Source organism: Silene latifolia, chromosome 8 (assembly GCF_048544455.1).
Source record: "Silene latifolia isolate original U9 population chromosome 8, ASM4854445v1, whole genome shotgun sequence".
In the NCBI taxonomy this organism is placed as follows: Eukaryota; Viridiplantae; Streptophyta; class Magnoliopsida; order Caryophyllales; family Caryophyllaceae; genus Silene; species Silene latifolia.
This window is the reverse complement of record NC_133533.1, coordinates 69,045,237-69,061,080: the sequence shown is the minus strand read 5'-3', so window position 1 is coordinate 69,061,080 and position 15,844 is coordinate 69,045,237. Positions and strand designations below refer to the sequence as shown.

At 38.2% G+C, this 15,844-nt stretch overlaps 3 protein-coding genes across 3 annotated transcripts; 2 read left to right on the top strand and 1 right to left on the bottom strand.

Annotated features, from left to right (window-relative positions):
• Positions 1–3,557: 3,557 nt before the first annotated feature.
• Positions 3,558–5,772, top strand: LOC141595318 (serpin-Z10-like). The gene is made up of 3 exons (XM_074415282.1): positions 3,558–3,668; positions 4,190–4,543; positions 4,831–5,772. Exons 1-3 carry the CDS (start codon positions 3,558–3,560, stop codon positions 5,617–5,619), a joined length of 1,254 nt encoding a protein of 417 aa, XP_074271383.1. The 3' UTR covers positions 5,620–5,772.
• A 736-nt stretch (positions 5,773–6,508) lies between these two features.
• LOC141596926 (uncharacterized) lies at positions 6,509–10,128 on the top strand. Its single transcript, XM_074417202.1, has 2 exons — positions 6,509–9,301; positions 9,667–10,128. The coding sequence occupies exons 1-2, from the start codon at positions 6,757–6,759 to the stop codon at positions 9,972–9,974; spliced, it is 2,853 nt and encodes a 950-aa protein (XP_074273303.1). The 5' UTR covers positions 6,509–6,756; the 3' UTR covers positions 9,975–10,128.
• A 330-nt stretch (positions 10,129–10,458) lies between these two features.
• Positions 10,459–13,941, bottom strand: LOC141596927 (uncharacterized). The gene is made up of 4 exons (XM_074417203.1): positions 13,583–13,941; positions 11,559–11,664; positions 10,995–11,143; positions 10,459–10,896 (listed from the first exon to the last, which is right to left on the bottom strand). The coding sequence occupies exons 1-4, from the start codon at positions 13,721–13,723 to the stop codon at positions 10,801–10,803; spliced, it is 492 nt and encodes a 163-aa protein (XP_074273304.1). The 5' UTR covers positions 13,724–13,941; the 3' UTR covers positions 10,459–10,800.
• Between the last annotated feature and the right edge of the window lie 1,903 nt (positions 13,942–15,844).

Genomic DNA, 15,844 nt, shown 5'->3' with positions numbered 1-15,844 from the left:
TCTGAAGCTGTTGAAGTCTTAGCAGAAGCAAATGCTTATGCCAGTGCTAGGACAGCACAGCCTGATCACAAGAAGCCAAAGATTGCAGGGTCCTCTGATGCTTCTACTTCTAAGTTCTGCATTCATTGCAACAAGGGAGGGCATGACACTGCAGACTGCAATAGTCTTAAAACTTGTGCTCATTGCAAGAAGCCTGGTCATGTCATTGAAAGGTGTTTTATCTTGCTCAAGGCAAAGGCAAAGCAGAATAAGGGGAAAGCATCTGGTCTGACATTCACTGGGGGCAACAATGTGTATAGAAGAGGGGCACACAATGTTGATGTGGTACTTCCTGATTCTTCTTTCCAGGCCACGTCTCCTCTGGATGAGATTTCTGTATCACCACAGACAGCTAGCCAGTTCACCTTTGATTCTAGCATGGTGGATGGTATCATCAATTCTGTTACTCAGCAAGTTCTTCAGGCTTTCTCTGCTAATCAGTCTGCTTCATCCACATCTAACTTTGCAGGTATACTTACTGATTCTCAAGCCTATTCAGTTAGTAATGCCTGTCTCAATGGGGATTGGATTATAGACACAGGGGCTAGTGATCATATGACTGCCAATAAGGCACTCTTACATGACATAAGACACTTGCCTAAACCTATTCTTGTGGGATTGCCTGATGGAACACTTAAATCTGTTCATTTAACTGGGACTGTCCATCTCTCACCTGACATTATTTTGTTGAATGTCTTTTATGTTCCAGATTTTAAGCAAAACCTACTATCTGTAGGAAAGCTTATTGCGCATACTAACATGTGTGTCTTGTTTTATCCCACTCACTGCATCTTTCAGGACCTTTCAAGTAAGGTCACTATTGGTCAAGGGCTTAAGAGTGGTGATCTTTACAAGTACAAGACTTCAGTTCCTTCCTTATTACAGACTACTATAATAAACACTGTGTATGCTGTCTTAAGAAGAGTTAGTAACACTCATAGTGATGTTCATAAGCATCAGCATTGTAATGTTGTAGGTGCTTTACATAAAGGCAGTAAGTCTAGTAATGATCTAGAACTCAGTTTACTTCATGCTAGGCTTGGTCATGCTTCATGTGATAAGATACAGCATGTAATACCCAAATGTGGACTATCAATAAAGAATTTTTTTTGTGAATCCTGTTTGTTAGCTAAGCATCACAAACTCCCCTTTCCAAGAAGTCAGTCTAGGGCATCTAAGTGTTTTGAACTCCTTCACATGGATATTTGGGGCCAATATAAATTGCCTAGTCTTTCAGGGGCCAAGTATTTTCTTACTATTCTTGATGATTACAGTAGAGCCACTTGGACCATTTTATTTCAGAATAAGGGTCAGGTTGGCCAGTTGGTCAAAAATTTTCTTTCTTATATTGATACTCAGTTTAAGGCCACTGTTAAGCTAATAAGAAGTGACAATGGTACTGAGTTTCTTCAAGAGCAATGTACTGCTTTGTTTAATGAGAAAGGCATAGTTCATCAAAGGAGCATAGTGGGGAGACCTCAGCAGAATGGTAAGGTTGAAAGGAAGCATAGGCACCTTCTTGATACTGCTAGGGCATTGAAGATTCATGCTAACTTGCCAGTTAAATTCTGGGGTGAGTGCCTAATGACTGCCACCTATCTTATTAACAAGATGCCATCTGTTGTTCTTGCCTGGAAGACCCCACATGAATTATTGTTTGGGGAGCCACCTTCTTATGATGAATTACGAGTGTTTGGAGCAGCTTGTTATGCTAGCCAACCTGTTACCTACAAGGACAAGTTTGGTGCCAGGGCAAGACGATGTATCATGATTGGATATCCTTTTGCTCAAAAGGGGTACCATTTATATGATTTAGATAATCACAAGACTTTTGTGAGCAGGGATGTTGTGTTTAAGGAACACATTCTTCCATTTAAAAAAGATGGGTTTCATGAAGTGTCTTATACTGATGACACTCCTCTGGTTAACCCTGTGAACATAATTCCTGAATCAGTCACTACTATTCCTGAATCAGTCACTACTACACCTTCAGAGCCTCTTCATGAAAATAATGACAGCACTGTTCTTGTTGATAAAGATGCTACTGTGCAGAATGAAACTCAACCAGTTGCTGGCATATCTGAAGGTAGTACAACTATACTTGATGATAATACTTCTCAAAATATTGACATACATAATAATATTTCTTCCAATAATAATATTTCCAATAATACTCATATAGAAAAACACACAAGAAAATCTAGTAGATCAAAACAAACTTCTTCTAGACTTAAAAATTTCCAACTTCAAATCAAACTGCCTCATCAAGGATCCTCAGCTAGTTCTTCTGAGACCACATCCTCAACATTCCATGCTGCTGTTCTTAAGGATTTGAATGATTTTGATCCTAATTTTGTTGCCTCTTTGGCACATGTTATGGCTGAACATGAGCCTATTTCTTACAAGCAAGCTGCTGCAGACCCAAGGTGGGTACTTGCCATGACCAAAGAGCTTGAAGCCTTGGAGTCTAACAACACTTGGGAGCTTACTCATCTGCCAGAGGGAAAGAAAGCTATAGGGTCAAAGTGGATCTACAAAATTAAGCACAGAGCAGATGGAAGTGTGGAGAGATTTAAAGCTAGACTTGTAGCCAAGGGTTACAATCAAGTTAAAGACAAGGACTATAAGCATACCTTCTCCCCAGTGGCTAAATTTTCCACTGTGAGATCTGTCCTCGCTATAGCAGCTGCCAAAGGTTGGTCCTTGCACCAACTCGACATTAATAATGCTTTTCTTCATGGTTTCTTGGATGAAGAAGTCTATATGAAGATTCCTGAAGGGTATGCCAAAGCCAAATCTAAAGAGGTTTGCAAGTTAAAGAGGTCCCTGTATGGTTTGAAACAGGCCTCTCGACAATGGAATCAGGAGCTCACCAGATTTCTCCTGAGCCAAGGGTTTGAGAGATCCAAAAGGTACTACTCTCTATTCACTTATGTGCATCCCCTGACAAACAGTTTTATTGTGGCTGTTGTCTATGTGGATGACATTTTATTGACTGGTAATGATGAGAAACATATCATTACAGTTAAGAGCAGTCTTGACACTGCATACTCTATTAAGGATCTAGGACCCATGAGATACTTCTTAGGCATTGAAGTTGCCAGGAATGACACTGGTATGTTACTTAATCAGAGGAAGTATATTCTTGATATACTCTATGATGTGGGAATGGAACAATGTCAAGACACCTTTTTTCCTTTACCAAGAGGTTTGAAATTGACTGTTGATGATGGAGAACTTCTGGAAAATGCAGAGCAGTACAGAAGACTCATTGGCAGGTTTTTATACCTTAACCTGACTAGACCAGATATTTCTTATGCAGTTCAACACCTAAGTCAATTTCTGAATACACCAAGGGTACCACATCTACAGGCAGCTGTTCATGTGCTGAGATATTTGAAGACAACTGTTAATGTTGGGTTGTTCTACCCAAAGACAGAATGACTTACACCTAATCGCTTATACTCGATGCGATTGGGGCCAATGTGGTTTTTCCCGCAAATCACTCGGGCTATTGCATGATGCTTGGTTCTTCTCTTATTTCTGGAAGACTAAAAAGCAACGTACGATTAGCAAGAGCGAAAGCAGTCGTCGAGTATAGAAGCATGTCATATGCATCGTCTGAATCGGTTTGGTTAATTGGTTTACTTAAGGATTTAATCATATCGTACCCCTACTACCAAAGTGACTATGCTCTGTGACAAGATCTTCTGCTTTGCACATATAGTGCGAATTCTTTTCATGAAAGGACTAAACACATCAACATTGATCATCATTATGTTCGTGACAAATATGAAGAGAGAGTGTTAATGCCCAAGTACATACGGACAGATCGGCAAGACTAGGCCGATCTTATGACTAAGCCCTTAGGGGCAGCTCAGCATAAATTTCTCTCTGTCAAGCTTGGCCTGCAATTCCCAAGGGACATTCCAGCTTGAGGGGGGTGTATGGACCATATGGGTTAAGTATATACCATATGGGTTAGTTAGTTGTTAGTTATCAAGTGACTACTTTGTATATATACTCATAATGTAATCATTTGATTAAGTTAATACAACACAACATTTTATTTACTCTCTCTCTCCTACTACCTTACTATATCTCTCTATAACAGAATTACCATTTCTGGTATTTCCATGGAGTTCAATAGCAAGGTTTCATAGTTGTCAAACATGTTATTAAAGATAATCTAGACAACAACAAGAGCGTTGTTTGTTCTCCGGCATCAATTGATGCTGTTCTTAGAATCCTCGCAGTTGGAGCGGAAAACTTGACCCAAAAGCAGTTGCTTGAACTGCTTGGAAACGGTGATGTGGCTGAGTTAAATACGGCTGCTACCAAATTATCTGACGTTTTAAAAGCGTCGGACGATGTAGATGCACCTGAAATCTCTTATGTTAATGCGCTGTGGTTGGATCAACAATTTTCGTTAAAGGATGAGTTTGAAAAGGTTTTGAGGGAAGTTCACGATGCTTATCCTAGGGTTGTTGATTTTGTCAATCAGGTTCGATTCGTTTTCCAATTAGTTAGTCTCTTGTAAAGTTGTTTACGTGAATAGAATTTGATTATCTGGAAATCATATTCCTTGTTAGTAGAAAATTAAGAATGAAGTAATAAAACTAATGATTTTACAATTATTCGTGTAATTTGGTGACTACGGAATTATTGAACCGTAAAGATTTGCGTTGAATTATGTCCGTCTTAAATTATTTGCTTGCTTTTTAGTGATCATACTAGTTTTTGCCTAACCTCTAGACAACTGATAAATTCTAGTATTTGCTTTGATTAAAGGCTGATCAAGTGGTCACAGAAGCAAACTCATGGGCCGAACAAGAATCGAAAGGATTGATCAAACAACTTCTTACCAGAAATAGCATCACTCGCGACGCTGCATTACTGTTGGCTAACGCTTTGTATTTCAAAGGAAGTTGGCTACATTCATTTGAATCGAACGACACAAAAGATGATGGCTTTAATCTTCTGGACGGACACAAAGTTCGAGTTCCCTTTATGAACCAATGGCAAAGGAGCTTTGATTACGGAACGTTCGAGAAGTGCAAGGTTATAAGGATGATGTACAAAACAGGGAAATCCACAAAGCGCTTTTCAATGTATGTATTCCTTCCACATGAGAAGGACGGATTGCCAAATCTAGTTGACGAAATCAAGATTGATGAAAATATGTTCAATGAACAATTCAAGCTTAACAATACTAAAGTGAATGAACTCCGCATCCCAAAATTTAAATTTGAATCCGATGTTCCTCTAAAGGAAACTATGAAGCAATTGGGATTGGTCTCACCCTTTGATGAGGACTGTGAAGATTTTACAGGAATAATCGACGACCCAAAACCGTTGTACGTAACAGATATAATGCACAAGTGTTGCGTCGAGACTAATGAACGAGGGACGGTGGCCACAGCTATCACTTGGGCCTATTCAACTCCTGGATATTCACCACCTGTCGGACCGCCGCCTCCTCGGATAGAATTTATAGCAGATCACCCATTTATGTTTATGATCAGACAAGATACTTCTGGTGTTATACTGTTTGTTGGTACAATGCTTAATCCAAAATAGGTTGTGCTTCCCATGCACTTGGGAGTTTAGATTTTGTTTTATTTTCTGGAACACGGTTATTAGTTAAGTTAGCTATTTTAATGCGTGAGTAGGAGAAATTGGATTTTTGTGTTTGGAGTTGTAGGTAAAAGTATTTTGACAGTATGATTTTTATTTTCTCTACAGTACTATTTATTTATTTAATCGTAGTATCCTATTACAATTACATAGGAGTTGTTTACTTGTTTCAGTGATGGTACGGAATTTAATTATTGTTAATGTTATACTCTCGATTCCTTGTAGAATAAGTCTCGCTTGTGACCGTGGCAACTGACAACCTTGTTACAACACCCCTCCCACTTATAGTTTGTGAGAGGTTACAAGCTTGTGACGAAAAGTATTCATCACAAATCAGAATTTTTTTTCCTAGCACTATTGTCAGTGTTGCTCATAATGATGCACACTTGAAGAAAAACCATTAATTTAATCACAATAATACCGTAGCAGTTAGATAAAAAGAATAGTACTCTCTCTGTCCCGGTCATTTGTTGTCCTTTTCTATTTTGGGGTGTTTCGGTCATTTGTTGTCCTTTCTATTTTAAGAGTGAACTTGATGAACAATTTAATCATTCACACTCAATTTCTTGTCATTTGATAATTGGTCTCCTCCTCTTTCCTTGATCTTTGTGCCAAAACCAAAGGACAACAATTAACCGGGACGAAGGGAGTAATAATTTAACTCGTTTTAATGTTAAAACGGATACAAACTGTACATACTAATCTAGCATCAACTCGGTAATCAATTTCTCAAATGAAAAACATCCACGTCGTCGAAGAAAACAATTTAGCCACGATGGCATACCATTATTTGTTATTTCCTTTTGGAAAAATCGTGTGAATACTGAATTCGGTCAATGCATTGTTCAAAGAAAAACAACATCCAAGTCTCCTCTACACATTTTTTCCAAGTCTACGCCCCAACAACACGCCATATCCTTCCTACATTCCTTGTTTTTCCTATATGTCTTTCATCTATTCTCTCTATTCCTGTAACCACAATTCTTTAACCTCCATATGAATCAGTCTACTAATTCATAACAATAACAATAAATTAATGATCAAATACTAAATACTCCTACATCCTAAACAGAAGTTAACATGAAACTTGGCAACATGGTTTTCTTCTTCATCTTACTGAATTCAGTGTCTTCTCAGCTATCTCCGGCTCAAAAATCCACCATGATCAAACTGTCCAACAGCCTGAAAAATCAAACATCCTCAATATCGTGGAACGTTGTCGAAAACCCTTGTTTATGGGCTGGTGTAACATGCAACAATATCAATACCACTAGTTATATTACTCAACTTTCTTTGTCCAACAAAGGACTCACTAATTCCAGTTTCTTATCTCTTGCATGCCAAATTCCCAGTTTAGAGGCTCTTCATCTATCAAATAACTCTTTATCTTCAATCCCGGACGAATTCTTTACTGTCTGTGGGGGAATTCAGGTGCTCAAACTGGTAAACTTCAGCAGCAACAGGATTTCTGGTTTCGTGCCATCTTTTGGCAGTCGTTTTCTGGCATTAGAGTCCCTGGATTTCGCTCGAAACTTGCTTTCAGGAAGCATAGATGGTCAATTCAGTGAATTGGTAAGTCTAAAAAGCTTGAATCTTAGCTTTAATAATCTTTCTGGATCAATTCCTGTCAATCTTGGGAAACACACAAGGTTAGAGCAACTTCAACTATCAACAAACAAGTTTCAGGGCTCTATACCTGAAAAACTTGCCAACTACAAGAACCTAACAGTTCTTGATCTCAGCTCAAACCAGATATCTGGCTATCTCCCTACCTCATTTGGTGAGCTTCTTAAGCTGGAGATACTAGTACTATCTGTAAATAATCTTCAAGGTGAAATCCCGATCACAATTGCAAAAATCAGAACATTACAGAGGTTTGCTGCTTATTTGAACAGTTTCACAGGTGTAATTCCACCAGGGATTTCGAAGTACATCAACACTCTTGACCTAAGTTACAATAGCTTAAGTGGGTCAATACCTGATGATCTTCTCTCCCATCCAAATTTGAAATCAGTTGATGTTTCTAATAATAAGTTGGTAGGAAGTATACCTGTTAATGTCTCTTCAAGTTTGTTTCGACTGAGAGCAGGGGGAAATTCACTAAACGGGACGATTTTATCGATACAATTTAGTGAACTTCAAAACCTGCAGTATTTGGAGCTTGAAAACAACAGTTTAAGCGGAACAATCCCTTCAGAACTGGGTTCATGCCAAAAACTGAGTTTGTTAAATTTGGCTGGAAATAGATTCTCGGGTGAATTACCTTCTAAACTGGGTGATTTGAAACAACTCGTGGTTTTAAGCCTTCAACACAACGAATTTATTGGTCGAATTCCTTATGAAATCACCAAGTTGACCAGTTTGTTGACCTTGAATATCAGTTGGAATTCAGTAAGTGGTTCAATTCCTCCTTCAATCTCGGCCTTGTCGAACCTTAATTACCTGCATTTGCAAGGCAATAAATTAACTGGTTCAATACCAAGCACTGTTGGTAGCATGGATAACCTAATTGAACTTCAACTAGGGCAAAATCAACTTAGTGGCAACATTGTTTCAGTGCCCACAAATTTACAGTTTTCTCTGAATCTCAGTCACAACCTATTTACAGGACCAATCCCAAAATCACTTGACCAACTAACTTCTCTTGAGATTTTGGATCTATCATACAACAGATTTTCGGGGACGATTCCAGATTTCTTATCTCGTTTCGGATTAAGCCTAACATTGGTTTTACTCAACAACAACAACCTCTCAGGAGTGTGCCCGGTCTTTCCTCCCCATATGGTGGTAGACACTGATGGAAATCCTTCTCTCATTAGACGGATTATACCGATTCCAACTTCTAGCCCTGTTTCGACTCACAGGAGAAGAATGGTAGCAATTAAAATTGCAGTGGGGATTGGGGCTTTACTCTTTGGGGGGCTAGTTGCCTTTCTTGCAGTATCCATCTCACAGAGACTCCTTTGCAGGGCTCACGACCGTGAAGTGCAACCAAACAATGACGACATTCCTCTCCCAAAGGCCATAGAAAGTCACATGTTGACCACAAGCAGTATCCATAAAGCAAACATTAACTTTACTACAGCCATGGAAGCAGTAACGAATCCATTGAACCTCATCTTAAGTACCAAGTTTTCCTCCTACTACAAAGTGATAATGCCTTCTGAAAGAAGTTATTTTGTCAAGAAAATCAACTGCAGTGACAGGATAATTGAACCAAGTAGTCATGAAAGTTTTGGCAAGGAGTTGGAGGCTTTAGGGAAGCTGAATAGTTCAAACATCATGATACCTTTGGCCTATATGTTGGCTTCAGATGGTGCTTACCTCTTCTATGAGATTACATTTAAGGGTACTTTGTTTGATGTTCTCCATAGAAGTTCAGGCATGCCTTTAGATTGGGTTAGTAGGTGCAGTATAGCAGTTGGGTTGGCGCAAGGCCTAGCATCTCTCCACGGGTGCTCTACTGGCCCTATTCTTCTGTTTGATCTTGGAAGTAAAACCGTTATGCTGAAGTCACTCAGGGAACCCCAGATAGGGGACATAGAACTCTGCAAGGTGATCGACCCCTCGAAGACCACAAGCAGCCTCTCAGCTGTGGCTGGTTCTGTTGGCTACATTCCACCAGGTAAGCAAACATACAATCTCCTATATTTTGTACTCCTTCCGTCTAAGTCAATTGTTTACGCATTCCTTTTTCCGGGTTCCTAGCCAATTGTTTACTTTTCAGTTTAGGGTAAGTTTTTGTGATGTGATATGATCTACATGCCTCCATACTTTCCTGATCAACAACTCATATGACTGGCGAATGCGCTGTATGTTTGCATGTGTAACTTGAGATGTTTTTTCAATTAATATTCAGCCAAAACAATCCCCTGTCCCATAATCTCCTATGCAATCTTATAATATGAAACAATATTGTACAAGACAACCACATACATACGGTTTTTTTTTTTTTTTGAATATTCATGTTCGGAATTTTTTTAATTGCAGAATATGCTTACACGATGAGGGTGACCTTAGCAGGAAATGTTTACAGTTTCGGTGTGATTCTTCTAGAGCTAATAACAGGAAAGCAAGCAGTAAGTGAAGGGACAGAACTAGCTAAGTGGGTTTGGAGTAACTCATCACAGCCACAAAAGTGGGATCGGATTCTTGATTACAGTGTCAGTCGAACTTCACCGGCAGTTAAAAGTCAGATGCTAGCAGTGCTCAAAATTGCTTTGGCTTGCATTAATGCCTCATCAGAGGCACGACCAAAGATGAAAAGTGTACTAAGGATGCTCTTGAATGCAAGATAAATCAAATAGTTCTCATGTCAAAAGCCCGACTTTCTCAGCTGGGTTTATACCTTGTAATATAAATTATAGCCATGTTTTGAGGCAGGCAAGCACAGATCTTGCCATGTCCAAATTTCTAGTTCGTTAAAATAATATACCGACATTTTGTTTCATGACACTCGGTTGTTATTTGAGTAAGAAAAAAACTCTATTGGTTAGCTTGTAATAAACAATAGCTTCATCTTAACTTCTAAGCTAAGAAGATTTGGGGGGTTTAAGACAACTAATAAAAATACCTTAGAAAAATAATGAAAAAATGGTGCGCAAGTTAACTATAGCAACCGTGAACAAAAAAGTCAACAAAAAGAAGGTGCAGAAGTGCCCGTGGTCCAATTTATATATATCGATAAAATTAGGAGAATAGGGTCATATATAACAACTAAACGGCGGGCCTACAAGAAAACAAAGGTAAGTGTAAATCAGAGACAGTATACAAGAGTTCAGAATACTCCCCAACATAGTCAGACATCTCATTAACTGGTATAAAAGTTGGGAAAAACAAGCGAGTTATTCTACGTTGTATATAAATCACGGAAGAAAATAATCTTGTTTGGAACATAAACTACAAAACTATGACACTAATGAGCAGTCTAAATGTACAATGTAGACATCAGTAATGTCTTCGCAGTTGGCTATGACAAGTACTAAGTAGAAGCAAAAATATAAGAGATGAATGCCGACCTCAGCTGCTGATCAAATACAAAACACAAGAACGAGGGGCTGGAAGACCATAAGAACTGAGACTTCAAATTGGACCTGAAACATCAAAAGGGTAACTAGTAAAGACTCACTCAGCCTTCTTCTCAGCTATCCGTGCACGATGCCTGAGCTCCGCCCTTTTCCAGCGAACAATTAATTGGCACAAGGAGAAGAGGGTGTTGATCTGTAGTAGAAAAGGAAAGCAGAATGTAACAAGGCTTTATCACCAGAATTTGAATGCTTGGCCAAGTAAGGAGCTAGAGATAATTCAACAATACTAACCAAGATTAACATTGCAAGAATGAGAAGTGGACCAGACCACAACACAGAGAAAAAAAGTCCCAGCGGATCAAAATAATTCTGAGTGGCAAAGCTTTGCCAGTGGTTACTCAGAAACCGGTTGAGCCTTTCAGCAAGATATACACCGCATACTGCAACATAACCGAGAATGTAGTTTCATAATTATATCAGTATGGTCACTGAAAAATAATACTGCATAAGATAATAATGCATAAATCTGTAATTCTCCACTTCTCACTCTTTAAGAGTGAGAAGGGAATATCTTTTTTCTGCTCCTCTTATTGTTGGAGAGCTTAGGAGGTTTCTGGCTATACACAATTTCAGATTAATTTTTTTTCAGTACACAAAAATGGCAACATCACCAAAATGAGTAATTAATTTTCGAGTGTCCGAGAACCCCAAATGTTAAACCGTATATCCGCCAATAACTATGAGTAGAAATTGCTGGCAAAATCCTTAATATTGTTCCAATGTTCCAATAGAGAAGTGGATTATGACTTTACGAGAGACAAAGAAATCACAATAAATGAACTATAGGGAACTTACAAGCCAACAGAAACAACCCCATCTGGAAGTTAACATGTTTCCTAGTGAGGATAAATGTCAGTAACAGAAGGAAATGGAATCCCAACAAGCCCATCAGCCAAGGCTCCTGCATGTCATTCCAGTAATCCAGCATTAGCGGAATGCCATAAGCAACAACACAAAAAGTAATCATCACTAGGCTTTATAATACAAAAATGCTGGATCATATCATACATCATTGACAACTATCACAACATGATTTCTTGCCTTCTATTACCGCAAAATTAGCTTATATTTTGAATACCAATTTAACAAAAATAAATAAACTTAATTTTCAGTACAATGACATTCTTCCAATGCCTTTATTCGTACTGAGACTGGAATAACTTGTTCATCTTCTGTACCATAGGTCAAACCTATATGTCCAGAAGAACAAGGGTTTGCAAAGTTAAATGACGTGCAGACTGTCCATACTATCACATTTCATAGTGATCCGCTATTTTGAAACAAAAGCGACAATAACCTAGTCCTGAGAACATAAAAAGCAAGGTCTTCACAGGTATTCCTTGCTTGTTTAAGACTTATGACAAGTTGATAAGAAAAAGTCACACAATGTCATAACGTGGAAGTAAAAGATGCCCCACTTATGATACTTATGATGTAGTAACAATCTATTAGTCGATGACACAAATGAACAAGGAACGTCCATCAAACTATCAGTCTATCACCTCTTCTCACCTTGACTTATTTCCAATATGTAGTTGATACTCCCACCATCTCATTTATGTTGTTAGTACATTATTGACGATTTTTTCTGAGAATATATAGTTACATTTTGGTAAAAAAAGATGGAGAAAATAGTCAGTAAATCAAATGTGACAAACTTCACATTGTACATTTACTCATGTTTGGAGATTGAAATGGATTGAGAGCAATTTGTACAAGGAAACCTAATGAACTGCATGCAAACAATACACTTGTCATCTCACAAACAACCATTACTCTGAATCTTAGGTACCCTGCTCCATTTTTGCACTCTTTTGCTTTACATAAAACACAAAGCAATGCTTCACCCTAAACCTAAAACCTCAATTCCCAAGTAGACTAATAACTTATAAAACAGTCTCACTTCTCGCATTCATTCAATCTGAGATACCACAAAAAAACTTCAATTTCACTCGTTAGCTGTCACAGCCAAGCAACAATTCCATCCTAATCAGACGTAAGATACACAGCTCAATTCCTAGATGCCTATAAGCAGCATAATCGAAATCAAAATTCATCTAAACAAATAAGCATTCTAATTCTTGAGTTATCAACATTAGAATCACAGTCCGCCTACAAATCAAAATTTTCAATTTTACGCATTCAAAATTCACAATGAAGCTCGTCTAAACAAACAAACCATTCTAATTCTCGACTACATAATATATCAAGCTTAGAATCACATTCCACAAACAAGTCAAACATTTCAATTTTGACCTTCATATCCACAATCAAGCAGCAACTCAATAAATATAAAATTCAAAGGTCAATGTATAAACAACTAGATAAAAATCAAAGGTCATCTAAACACATATAACATTCTAATTTGCATGTACATATATATCGACATCAGAATCAAATTCCGCCTAAAAATCAAAATTTTCAATTTTAAGCCTTCAAATTCACAACCAAGGAGCAAGACCATACTAATTAGATGATGTAAGATTCAAAGCTCAATGTATAAACAACTTGATGAAATCAAAGTTCATCGAAAGAGACATAACATTCTAATACGCGACATTCCATGAACAAATCTAACATTTCAAGTTCACTCCTTCAAATTCACAACCAAGCAGCAACTCCATACTAATTAAATGTAAGATTCATAGCTCAAACAATGGCAATAAACCCTTCGATAAAAATCAAGTTTCGTATAAGCAAGCGCAATTATCTATGTCTCCAATACAAATGGCTTCAACAGTAGGATCATATTCTACAAACAAATCAACGAACTAGCATCAAATGATAATTCTGAAACCAATAATAAAATGAAGAACAACCTTCCAATCAATGGCGTGGAAGAAACCGATGAAATGATCGTAAGCAGGTCCGAAACCGGAGCGAAGTTCACCGGAAAATTTCTGGATGAGATCCGCCACTTGATTCATGTGTTCCTCCATTACCGATCTAATCTCCTCCATATCTCTTTAGATTAAGCTAATAATGGCTTCAAAATGCAGAAAGCTTTGAATTTTTATGGAGATTTGGGAGATAATAATTTGGTAACAATGTTTGTTAATTTTCAAGGTTTTAAAGAGGGGTTTTCAAGATTTTACGAGAGCAAAATGAGTAGTGAGACTTTGAGTTTGATCATGGAACAAACGCTAACAAACCCGTTTCCTCGACAAAAATATCATCTTCCACGGCAAATGCGGGTTATAAATTTAAAGCGGCCAAAAGTTTATATGACCCGACCCACATTTGCCAATAGACCCAAACTACCGCCTGAGGTTAGCGCCTCTTCCCGGGCTCCTCTTCTCAGCTGTTTCCAAATGTTTCTAGTTCTCCTCGTGACTAGTATAAATAGAGGCATTTATCTTTATTATTTTTCATGCGAGTGTCTAGAGCAGGCAAGTCTTACTTGACCCGAACCCGAGCAAACCCCACCCAACAGAACCCGACAGTATTGCAACCCGAAACCGGCCCAACGACCTATAACCCGACATGACTCGATGATCAATGACCCGAACCCGACCTAGACCCGACTCGATATTGACTCGGCCCGATACTGATCCGATTAAATTAATGACCCGACGATTATTAAGCTTAATATTAATCAAATGAAAGTGATTTTTTATTTAGATTGATACGTTTCTCTTAATAATGAAATCATTAAACCAAATAATGTGATAATGTGATAAAATAATCGGACCCGATAATTACCCGACCCGACCCGATATATTATTTGACCCGAAATGATCCAACCCAATAGCGACCCGAAAGGGTTGGCTGGCCCGATATGGCCCGACCCGACTGACCCGATTGTCATCTCTAGGAGTGTCTGTTTTTCTCTTTACATTCTAAGTCTGCGCTATTGCTACCGACAACTACATGCTTGAGTCTTTTCTCTTGTCCTTTTTTTTTTTTTTAAATCCGTCTTGGCATTCATATGACGTATTTTCGATTTATCCGTTTTGTATGTCGTTTATCCTCTTGTACATTCACATGTAACCTAGACCTGGCAAAATCAACCCGACCCGATTGACCCGACCCGAAAAGGATGACCCGAGACCCGAAATCGACCCGAATTGCTGAACCCGAATGACACCCGAAGCCCGAAGTGACCCGACCCGACCCGAAAATGACCCGAGCTTTCATGGACCCGTAACAGACCCGACCCGAAATGACCAATTCGAAACCACTCAACCCGAAAATGACCCGACAAAATATAACTTTAATTGACCCTAATAGACTTGAAATGTCTCTCTTCTCTTAATCTTTGACCCGAAAATGGCCTGACCCGAATTAACCCGACCCGCTTGACCCGAAACACACCCGACCAAGAAACCCGAATTAGACCCGTAACCCGAAATGAACTGACCCGATCCGAACTAACCCGAAAATTTGAGAAACCCGAAATGACCCGACCCAAACTGGCCCGACCCAAACCCGACCCGGTTGACCCGTTTGCCAGGTCTAATGTAACCTATCTAAACTCCCACTCCGACTTTTACGTCTAATTGTTAATTCACCAACTTAGGCCCTGTTCTTTCTGGCTTTTTAGAATCGAATCAATGGAATCAACTAAATCGAGCTGAATAATCAATGAAGCCGAATGAAATAATCGAATCGAGCCGAATCGAATCGAATGGAGCCGAGCCGAATGAATCGAATCGAATGGGTGAGCCGAATCGAATAATAGAGTGAATCAACTAAACGATTGAGTCAATTGAATCAAATAATAATAATAATAATAATAATAATAATAATAATAATAATAATAATAATTATAATAATAATAATAATAATAATAATAATAATAATATTATTATTATTATTATTATTATTATTATTATTATTAGAAGAAGAAGAAGAACATTGATAATAATACTAATAATATTAATAATAGTAATTATAATAATTTGAATGATTAACTTGGTAGCCACCATGAACCACGGTTCACCATCAATCTAATTAGGTGAAATAATGAAGCGCCGATTTGCTAGATTGATGTTCAAAGTTTAGCCGTTTATCATCCTAATTTGACTGATTAGGTAGCCATCACGAAGCACCAACAATCCTAATTTAATTAATTAGATAAA